The following is an 11,269-nucleotide window of genomic DNA, read 5'->3' as shown; positions in this document are numbered from 1 at the left end:
AGATGAGCCACTGGGGACGGACGATCTATTGATGTTTTGGAGGACAGCTGGGTGACTGAGTTGCCGATCAGTTGTTTGCCGACCATGGTGGATTCGGCGAGGTTGAGTGGATATAGAGTTGGTGATTTGCTGGACCCTATTAGGGGTCAGTGAAGGGCTGAGCTGATTCGGAAGGTTCTTGGAGAGCAGTTGGCAGAGTTAGTTCTGGCTCTTCCGGTACCAGCCCAGGAAGAGCCTGACAGGTTAGTATGGATGCCATCAGGCCGGACGCAGGTAAGAGCTAGGGATCTTCATACTTTGTGCAGTAGGGAGCCAGCCCGACAGATTGAGGGAGGATGGATCTGGAGGATGCGGGTTCACCCGCGAGTGGCGCTTTTTATCTGGAAGGTGGCATGGGGGTGTCTATCGACCAGAAGCGTGCTAGCTCGGCGAGGAGTTTGGGTTACCCAGTTTTGTCAGGTGTACACGGAGATTGAGGAGACCATCGATCATGCCCTTCTACAGTGCCCTAGAGCGAGGGAGATTTAGAGTAGTTCACCTGCACCCTTACCCCAGGTGATAGAGTCGACATAGAATTTGATCCATTTGTTGAGAGTTTCTATACGGAGCCCCAAATTTTGGGAGGGAGGATTCTCAGGGCATACCTGGCCTATCATATTTGGTTGGACAGGAATGCCGACATATTTGAAGGTAGGAGGTTGTCGCCGAGGATGGTGGTGGATAAAGCTGTAGTGCATGCTAGGGAGCCTACTGCAGTTACCACGTTGTTCTCTACTGAGATGGCGAGGGACATCTAGGGCACTCTTTCCGCTGTTGTAGCGCCCAGGTTTGCCCATGTTTCTTGGGTGCCCCCACCCCTTGGTCATCTCAAAGTAAACTTCGATGGTAGTATGTCTATGGATGGTGTATCCGGTGGTGTTGGATTCGTGATCAGAGATTCTTCTGGCAGGCTGGTAGCAGCCGGGGGTCGGCGCACGCCAGGGATCACTGTTGTAGGATTACAAGAGTAGGTAAATACTAGCCGCGGCTCCTAAAATTGTGAATCAACATGTTGAATATTGCTTTTACTCGTGAAAGTCTTCAAATGGAGGTCGAAACATCCAATCCAACCTATATCGACCATCCTTGTTTTAGGATTTTTCATCGCAAATACTGCAATGGCACAACTCCCACCTCGAATTGACCAATTATCTTATGCTGTGATTTACTTTTGCTTCTTGTTTGATCAAGCTGATTTTGCTCCACTTATGAAACGTTTGGTTGGTGAGTTATGTTAGAGGGCTGATTCCCTTTGGTGGTCTTCGCATAAGCACATGATGAGCCGAAATACCGAATAAATGAATGCTGCAGTAAACCGCAGTCAACCTTAACAAAGGAGCACAAAAAAATTAAAAAGTTTGCGCAGAAAATAGTAGTTCTTACTTGCATCGGTCCAACTTATCATTCGGTTTGGAGTCTCGGCGCAAAGGGCCTTGCTGCAGCCCTAATTTTCGAGCCATAGTCTTGTTTATTCATCATTGGAAGGAACGAGGAGAACATGAAAGAAAAAAACACCGAAAGAAAGAATCTTCTCCCCAGGATTCTGATGTAGACAAATTGCAGATCAAACACTGTTGTTTCAGAATGCATGTAATATATCATCAAAAGGAATGCATGTAATATTTTAACCGAACCAACATCCCATTATGCACAAGAAAAACTACAGGGTAAAACATTTTCTATTAATACATTTAGTAATTTCACTTGTTCGCAAATTAACATTTAGTTACTTTCCAGCTTATAGCCAACACCCTCTGTCCTCGTAGGCAAACCATCCACAGTGCAAGTGTGAATACACAAGATTTTCAACTCAATACAAAATTAGAACGGTCGTAAATGCACATCACATGGATTTAATATCGATCGCCTTGATATGATACAGATAAAGATTACAATGATCTAAATGAATTAACAGGAATGTAAAAATAAAAGAAAAAAAAAAAAAAGCTGACAGACCATTACAAACCCACAATGATCACCAAAACCAACTATGCCTGCTGTCTATGACCTTCGTATTGGTTGCTACCAAAGGCATATGATCATAAATTGCAGCAAACACATTGAGGCACTGTGATCTCCTTTGGCTATGACCTCCTAAATTACTGATGCCAGTTGATCCAATCTCGAATACCCTGCCTGCATTAAAACACAATCAGTTGACATTCTCAAACACCTCCATATAGTAATTTAATTGCAATCATGAAGCTATGGATGACAGTATATATTATTATATTGTGTCAACCTTCCAGCACGAGAACTGTAAGATAATTTCTTTACATATATAATGCCCATGCATTAACTTCACAACATGTGCAACAAAAAACATGACATTTTTCTGGATGAAAGAAGAGAGATAACGAATAAAACAGAGAGGACAGAAGAATATGAGTAACACTAATAGAATTATTCAAAGGAGAGGATACTAAAAATATCCCTTCAAATAAAGGTAACAGGTGAGAACCAGTTTACACAAAGTACAACAAAGAAGGCCCTAATAATGTAAAGCTTCCAAACATTAGAACTTTGCCAATTTGTTGATCTGTCCCATTGTTAGAGGATCCGTAAACCTGACTGCATAATCTGAAACATCTCTCCTGAAGTCAAAGCAAAATATCTTACTTCTCCAGCTTGGAGTACATTATTAATAGGGTGATTTCATTCCATGTCCTGGATGAGACATGTATGAACTGCACCAGTAACCAGGATATGGGTAAACAGTTCCTTATCTGCAACTTTCTCAATCTTTTTGAAATGGCTATCAACCATTATGCATCTGGTCCAATAGGACAGGTTTCTGTCCACTCCGCATGATGCAGAATATCAACATACACCTCCTTCTTACTCATACTTGAAAATTCATGTTCAACGAGAGTTTTCAACCAACTGTGCTTTAACATTCACATGATCATGAGTAATAGGATAATAGCCTCAGCACTATATCTCACAAGCATTTTGTGAATATGCTTATATCAGATAAAAGCTTTGGACATAACATTCAGGTCTACAGGTAATAATCTGTTGCATTCTTCTACTAGATTGTATGATTTAATCCCAGAAAATAATAAATTTTATCCAAACCTTCACATGTAAGTTTTGTTTGAGATGAATCACTGGTATTCCAATAACCTTGCCATCACATTATCTACACACAAGTCTAAAATTACATGACCAGGCACAATTACAAACAAAAAAACTGAATAACCAGCATGTAACAACTGTCTGACTGTATTTTTTTTAAAAAAATAACAGAAAAATGAGGTTGGCCCATTTTTTCATAAAAAATTTCCATACCATATGGCAATATTGATATTAAGCTAGCATATAGGCAACAGAGGCAACAGAAATAAACTAAAGCATATAATGTGCTATCTCTTGAGGACACAAGCTTCAAGAATTTTAACCCTTAATATTTATAATTAACCTACAGGAACTGATAGGGTCTTAGTGGGGATATGTCAGGTTTAGGCCAAACAAAAAAAAGTTCCTTCAGCAACTGTTCTAGTATTTAATTTCAGTAGTATATGAACTTACATACATTCAACCACCCTCCTTCCTAAGGAAAACCAATTTTCATGCGTCATATAAATTAAAATTAACATCGTTTCTACAGTGGCTTGTCGCCAACCTACGAAGTTGAGTTATTAGGAATTTAGGAATAACAATCAAGGAAAAGAAAATACAAGAGAATCAAATCGATGATAAGGAGAAAAAAATTAAGATAAAATGAAATTATTACATATGATGGGTAGCACAAATACATTCATTTTTATGAAAACAATTGGGCCATCAAACTGGCTAAGACTTGTGGTTGCAGTTCCTATGTCCCACATGAGCTTCAACAAGGATTGAAGCCCAATTATTTTTATCAGTTGACACATGCAGGTAACAGTACAAACTTGCACAAAATATGACTCCAATTCTGATAAGGATTGAAAGTCTAGACTTGAATCCAAACATAACAGCTAATATGGGATCTAAAACTAAATGAGGATGTTTTTGATTTTAGATCTGAATATGCTAATAGGCATATGTGCCTATGAGAATACAGAAGATGGATGCAATTAGGAAGATGATGTCTTGCATGCTTTGACTATTATAGATGAAGGTCATCCTCCACTGCTATTAATTCCTCTCCAATTGAACCAGCTGAATCTCTTTTAGTTAACTTAGAAAGACGTCTATACTCATATAAAACTACATAATTTGCAAATGTTTATTGCGAAATAAACTCATTCCTGTCATATCTTAGCTTTGCTCCTGTCCCTTGTTTTCTTTCATAGGAGATCTAAACTCATCTTGACTAGAATTGATGAAAAGTCATAAAATACATAGGCTGGTAAATAAATAAATGGTGATTCTAGGGTATGTTCAAATATTAACTTGGCAGGAACCATCAAGAGACAAAAGCATGATTGATTGTTAATTTTATTGTAGCTGCATTTTATTATTTCTTAAAATCATTTGACTAATTTTAGAACTCTGAAAATGCAATTCATTCTTCCAAATACTGGAATTTACTCCTTGTTGCCTATCAATCAGAAGTGCATTGTCCACTAGTTGCACTCTATATAAGAAGCCCAACACATACATGTCGATTTGTATACATCAAGACATATAATGCAATAAATCAAGAGAAGGTCATGCATCAAATATATAAAACTTATAGAGGCTAGCTACTGTCCAAGTTTTCTTCTTTAAACAACAGTGAGCATGCAACAATAATAGTACTCCTCAGTATCATCCTATGATCAAACCAAAGTGCAGTTTCATCTCAAAACAAAGAAAGAGGATAAATGGTGACAGAATTCTCCAACAAATTGCTTCCTCACCTTTTACCCATATGGGAGGAGCACCAGTTACATTTGCAACAAGCAAAGACATTGCAATATCTTCACAGTTCCTGCAATATAAATGAACACCCCCCCCCCCCCCCCCAAAAAAAAAAAAATAAATAAATAAATAAATAAATAAATAAATGAAGCATCATTAATTAAAGGAATTAAAGAATACAAATCACTCTATCAAAACCTAAGAAGTAACAATAATTTCCATACAGACCTGTTTTTGGTTACATAATCTCTTATAGCCACAGGCATATGGTTTGTGTACAAATCAAGATACTTCTTGTGGAAGAAGGCTGCCTTGGAGAGAACCATGCTGTAGGTACCCATCCACCAGACTGACCACCAGCCCCCATACCTATACTGTTCCACACTGCCTCTCTGAAAAAAAAGTACACTGTATTCTTCACCAAGAAGTTCTAAACAGAAGTTGTAAGACAAAAAGGAAAAAGTAATAAATTTTCTTCCCAAGCCCCGGGGGGGGGGGGGTTGGGAAAATGCTTGGTGTACATTTTAGAGAATTTCTTCCACAAATTTAGATGCACATTATAGAGAAAGCAAATAATCTGAATAAATGGAATGTAAATAAAATGTGAATGAAGATTGGAAGTAGGAGATTTTGTCCCAAAATTTAGTCTATGACAAAAATATGAAAGGATAAGAATTTAAGTTCAAAATATGAATCGGCAAGGGCATACCGACTTATCCAGCCAATGCATGCGAGGTACAAATCCCACCATTGTCATTGGGGCACTTTGCCAGACACTGAAAGCTAATTCTACAGCTGAACAGGAAAATATCACATCATCATCTATTGAAAAGATAGCATCAGTTCTCAAACCCTTGATTTCCTTGAACCTGTTGTTCAGACTATCTTCTTGATTCAAATCAAATGTTACTTCAATATATTTGCCATCTTTAGAGTTCATCCGTGTAGCTTGCCTCAAAAAATCATGTAACAAATCTGATAGTGGATCAGGTTCACTCCACACAACGTGAATGGAATTAACTCCACTACAGGAAGCATAATGAACAACGGATTGCTTCAGCAGGTCATTTCTCTTCCATGTGTTAATCAATATAGTGTAACCTTTCCTGTACAGAACAAAGGATTATAGCATTTACATAAGAAGCATGTTTTGGGGCAAATACAGACTAAGATTTTTCAAGACAGCTTAACCAAATCAGTGTAAACAGTTATTGAATTTCCAGTCCTAAAAGTGATGATTCAAAATGTTGTCATCCAGATGTTCAAATTCACATTGCAATGTTAAGTTTTTTCACATTAAATGTTGCATAATCAGTGAGAGATCGTTATAATAAAAAAAAGAATGTTGAGAATGGGCATAAAATTTGGGTTAAGGATTCTACAAGAAAAGTTATCCATATGGACCATATCTGGGACAAGTATGAAGTTTTAGAGCTGACACTTGAAATTGCTTGTCACCACTCACCAACCTATATACAAAACAAACAAATTCTCCTAAATAACATAAAATTAAGCCCATAACTGGAATCATTGCTTTGACTCTTTCAAGTAGGCATAAATTAATTGCACAATCCCTTCACAAGGATATGATTAAGAATATAAAAGGAAGGAAATAAAAAGTCTCTAAAAGAACCTACAGAAAAATTGATGCAGGATTCACCAAATATCCTTCTTGAGAATGGGCTGCAGATTTGACATCTATGTAACAGCTTCAGAGAGTGCTGCAAAGGATGCAGCAAAAAAGGTAATGGACAAGAAGAATGACTGGAATTAGATAGTTTCAATATCAGAAGAACTCCAAATGATTAGTGCCCCCCCCCCCCCCCCCCCCCTCCTCCTTGCTCTCTCTCCTTTTGCCAGCAAATTTATAGGTAACTAACTGAGGATTTGCTAGATTAGTAATTCCTTTCAATGTAACTTGTAAATGGTACATACACACATACATATTTATGTGTGTGTGTGTGTATTTATGTGTGTATGTGTGTGTATATATACATATATTTATGTGTGTATATATATCACACACACACACATAGATATATGTATATAATCGGAAAGGAAAACTGGACCGAATAACTAACATTCCAGTTTGTGGTCTTTTCTAATACAGCTTGCAATGCCTGGAAATTCAGCTTGACAAGCCTCAGTGGTCTTCTCTAATATCAGAACCATTTGATGCATCTCTACACCATAACACCGGTGGATCTGCAAAGCTTCCTTGTACATTTGTGCAGCACTCAATAGTAGATGCAGCTTTTGCATATCACAGCCTTATGAAGGTTATTAAGCGTAATGAGTAAAGATCATATAGTTCCTCCATTATGTTTGGTTGTTTCACTTTAACCTGTGTGTCACAGGTTTGAAATACGGAAATAGCATCTTTGCATGCAAGCGAAGGCTACGTATATCTAACCCTTTCCAAACCCTACGATGGTAGGAGCCCCGTATACTGGACCGTTTTTATAGTTCCTCCATATTGTTTGGTTCCACAAATAAAACATTTGCCCCGTTTATGGTCATGCTCATGAACAATATGTCTTGAAAAGCATGGATGCCGAACAACAAAGTGTAAAAAAACAAAAATAAAAATCTCTACATATGGTATTCAAGCGATGTCTTTCTTAGCTTCAAGGAGAGAGCTGCAGATTGGACATGTTACTGGAAATATTCAGGATAGTAATGTTCAGCTCAGCTTCAGGTTGTGCCAAATGGATTCTTACCATTTATTGTATCTCAAATGCAGAAATTCGCTCTAGGGCTCTATGTACCTTTCTTTTCATTGACGATTTACCGAAGTTGTGTGTGAATAAAAGAACCGATTAGTATCAAACTGAAAGGACTCAAAAAAAAAAAAAACTAGTAAGCATGATGACAAAGACAGCGATAGTTATGATGACCGAGTTGTTCCTAATCTTCCCCCTGCTTTAATTTTAGTTTGTACCACAAATAACATGCCCCAAGCTGCAAACTAAATCAATTTTTTGATCGCGCGCAAAGTAGCTCTAATTCATAAAGGGTACCATACCATAACCATGATTAGGGCGCCTTAATTCAATTACTTGGGGAAATAAAGAATAAAACAGAGAATATTAGAGCCACATAAACGAAGCGACTAAAAGCAGCAAATCTATGGCGGAAAATATGCTGGAGAAAGGAAACAAAAAAAATAGGGGGCGGGGGGGTGGGGAAAGATGCAGCAGGAAAAAGCAAGGGAAAAAAGGACTATTGAGTAGACATGACAAGATCCATCCCTCGCAGGTGATATGTGGAGCTGACCAGATTCGAAAAACAGAGACGGCCACAGAAAAAATATGAAAAATAAGAGCACGGGTTCAAATGAAGCAACAAAGCCATGGAAGACGAAGAAAGAAACAAAGAGAAACAACCAGCGACAAGAAATAGACAAGATAGCGTCGTCCTCGATAGGCCACGACAACATTTTGTGAGAGAGGAGATCTAAGATCCTTTGGTTACATTCGAGACAAGAAGAGAACGTGACGTTCCCTCGATGAAAGACCATACAAGTCTGTTTGTTTTGAAATGAATTTTCGATTTTTTGAAGAAAAGAAAGGGGAAAAAAAAGAGAGGGCAGCCAAGAGAAGCGGTGCAGTACCCGGGAGGGGGCAAGGATGGAGGATGGGAGGGACGGTGGCGGTAGCCGAAGGCGAGGAGGAGGAACGCGAGGGCGACGCAGCAGCAGAGGAGCAGCCTGATCTCGACGGATCCGACAGCCGAGATGGAGAGGTGACGGAATTTGAGCGGGATCCTCCGGCCGGAGGAGAGGGGGAGGGCGCTCCCTCTCATCGTCGCAGCAGCAGAACTCGGCATCATTCCATGCGCCTCTCCCTTCCTCTATTCCCCTCTTCTACCCCCCGCTCGGAAACACGCGGTCGCAGCGGCGGGGTAACAAAGCCAAAGGCGGGGCGGAGGCAATGTGATTCCCGTATGTGGTGATGCTGCCTCGTGCCGAAGAATCTCTCTCTGTCTCTGTCTCTCTCTCTCGTTTCGGGGCGGAGGTGAGAGAGAGAGAGAGAGAGAGAGAGAGACGCGAAAGAAGGGAAGAAGATGGGGTGCCTGGATTAGGACAAACCAAGAGCAGGGGAAAAAAAACACGCACACAAAAAAAAAACGCCTAACCCCGATCCACCCGCTTTGATCCTTGCCAATTTTCTTGGGTTTGGATTGCATGGGTCGGGCTGAAGTAATCCGGCCTAAGCTCCAGTTCGTTGGATAGCGATGATCGTTTCCCCGTTCTTGCATCATGGTTGCGGATGCTTCTTGCAAGCGGACGGGAAGAATTTGAGAGGTGGAGCCGGCTGGCTGATCCTGTACGAAATGAAAGCAACCACTTACGTGTGCATCCTTCTCTCATCGCTTTTGAAAAGTTTGGATGCCCCCGGTTTCTGAATTCTTTCTTTCTCGCTGATGAAACGGATGGTTGACTATTAAATAAATAAATAAATAAATAATATAAGTTGATATAAAATTATGCTAATAAAAGAATATTAATTTAAATTATTATGCCATCTCTAACGAGATCATACTGATAAAAAAAATAATACCGACCGATACAAGATCATACTAACAAAGAAAAAATCACACTGATTAATAAAAAAATAATATGGGCTGATATAGAGTGTTACTTAATTTTTAAAATTATGTTAACATTTTCTTTCAAACTTAAGATGGTACTATTAATGCCAATTTGAGTTTGAAAACTAAATCACGAATGTACCTGAAAACTGACGTATTAGACTGGAAGCTGAAATAGCAGCTCAGAGGCTGATGTGGTCGTAGATCAAGAGCAGATATGATAGAATACAAGCTGTTATAAAAGCTCAAAAGCTAATGTAGCAGATTAGGAATTGACATAATAACTTAGAAGCCGATATGACAGACTGATGTGTCTGACTAATGTGACAATGATACAAGATCATACTAATAAAGAAAAAATCATATTGATTAATAAAAATAATAATATGGGCTGATACGGATTGTTACTTAATTCTTAAAATTATATTAATATTGTCTTTCAAACTCAAGATGGTACTATAAGTACCAATTTGAGTTTGAAAACTAAATCACGAATGTACCTGAAAACTAATGTATTAGACTGGAAGCGGAAATAGCAGCTCAAAGGCTGACGTGGTGGTAGATCAAGAGCAGATATGACAGAATACGAGCTGTTATAAGAGCTCAAAAGCTAATGTAGCAGATAGGAGTTGACATAATAACTCAGAAGCCAATATGACAAACTAATGTGTCGAACTAATGTGACAAACTGAAATGTTTGTCGATGTGGTTGATTGACTTGTTTGAGAATGTAGCAGTAAGAAGACACATAAAAGATAACGGTTGCAACGAGAAAAGAGCTCAGAGAGAAGACGACTGAAAGTCAACGATCCTCGTAGATAAAGGCACCATGGAAGAGGAGTATTGGTTGATTGACTTGTCCGATGATGTGGCAGCAAAAAGATGCTTTAAAAATAATAGTTGTAGCGAGGACAGAGCTCAGAGAGAAAGCAACCAAAGGTCGATGATTTTTGTAGACGGAGACACCATGGAAAAGGAGCAAGAGATTTCAAACTAAATGGTGAATAAGCCAAAAGCAACAAATGACACTGAAAATGGAGAAAAAGGGACCGAGCCATGATGAGAAGAGATGGCCGAAGATCTGAAGTTGAAAAAAAAATAGTGGAGAGGAGCTGCGGATCCATTAAAAAACAAAGGATCTTCGGGCATTAATCTATCAGAAATAGAGAATTTGTAGATCACCGAAAAATAGAGTATCTTCGGATGTTGATTCATCCAGAAACAGAGATTGATAGATCAGAATGGAGGTCTTCCAAACTTCTAGACATGGCAACGATGGCCATAATAAAGACAGAAGAGATGCTGGCAACATAATAGGTGACGGTAGCTTTGATACCATGTTAAAATATTTGTAGAAGAAGAGAAAAATAAGAGAAAAAGAGAGAAAAAAGTGATTTTATTTTCCTATTCCATTCTATTTGGTACATCTTAGGGGTTATATATACTCGTGTATAGACTCCATATAAGAAAAATAATATAGGTTAATATAAGATAATGCTAATAAAGAAAAATAATACTCGTTAATACAAGTTATTATGTGATCCCAAAAATTACTCTAACAAGATCATGCTAACAAAAAAAATAATATTGACCAATATATGATTATACTAATAAAAAAATCATACTGAATTGATAAAAAAATTAATATAGACTGATATAGATTGTTACGTAATTTTTAAATTTAAATTAAAGGGAAGTCGGCTGGCCGGGTGAGACGGCTCGAATTGCTATTTGTCAACGGTCGTATTAAAAGCTAACACATTTCCCTCTCTTCCCCTCTTCCATCGCGGTCAGCTGAACCAACACA

The 11,269-nt window shown here is 38.5% G+C and overlaps 1 protein-coding gene across 3 annotated transcripts; it reads right to left on the bottom strand.

Annotated features, from left to right (window-relative positions):
- Positions 1-1,700: 1,700 nt before the first annotated feature.
- On the bottom strand, positions 1,701-9,150 carry LOC103704044 (glycosylinositol phosphorylceramide mannosyl transferase 1-like). 3 transcript variants are annotated; one of them, XM_089925150.1, is made up of 5 exons: positions 8,987-9,150; positions 5,579-5,975; positions 5,098-5,261; positions 4,869-4,939; positions 1,701-2,175 (listed from the first exon to the last, which is right to left on the bottom strand). In XM_089925150.1, the coding sequence occupies exons 1-5, from the start codon at positions 9,130-9,132 to the stop codon at positions 2,015-2,017; spliced, it is 939 nt and encodes a 312-aa protein (XP_089781276.1). In that variant the 5' UTR covers positions 9,133-9,150; the 3' UTR covers positions 1,701-2,014. The 3 variants fall into 3 exon arrangements, with proteins under 3 accessions (XP_089781276.1, XP_008785400.2, XP_088559904.1); XM_008787178.6 differs by having other exon boundaries at positions 8,483-9,142; XM_088703778.2 differs by having other exon boundaries at positions 1,701-2,171; positions 8,483-9,042.
- Positions 9,151-11,269: the final 2,119 nt, after the last annotated feature.

This window comes from Phoenix dactylifera, chromosome 8 (genome assembly GCF_051530095.1).
Source record: "Phoenix dactylifera cultivar Ajwa chromosome 8, Ajwa_hap1_PhDact_Kaust_v1.1, whole genome shotgun sequence".
NCBI lineage: Eukaryota > Viridiplantae > Streptophyta > Magnoliopsida > Arecales > Arecaceae > Phoenix > Phoenix dactylifera.
This window is presented reverse-complemented; position numbering and strand designations above follow the sequence as displayed.

Bases quoted from the DNA above. Each gene is read 5' to 3' on its own strand.
- LOC103704044 (XM_008787178.6), bottom strand. From the start codon at position 8,700: ATGATGCCGAGTTCTGCTGCTGCGACGATGAGAGGGAGCGCCCTCCCC. The intron at 4,940-5,097 runs GTCTGTATGGAA...TTTATATTGCAG, and splicing joins GATTATGTAACCAAAAACAG to GAACTGTGAAGATATTGCAA. The intron at 2,176-4,868 runs GTGAGGAAGCAA...GTTTTAATGCAG, and splicing joins TCCTCCCATATGGGTAAAAG to GCAGGGTATTCGAGATTGGA.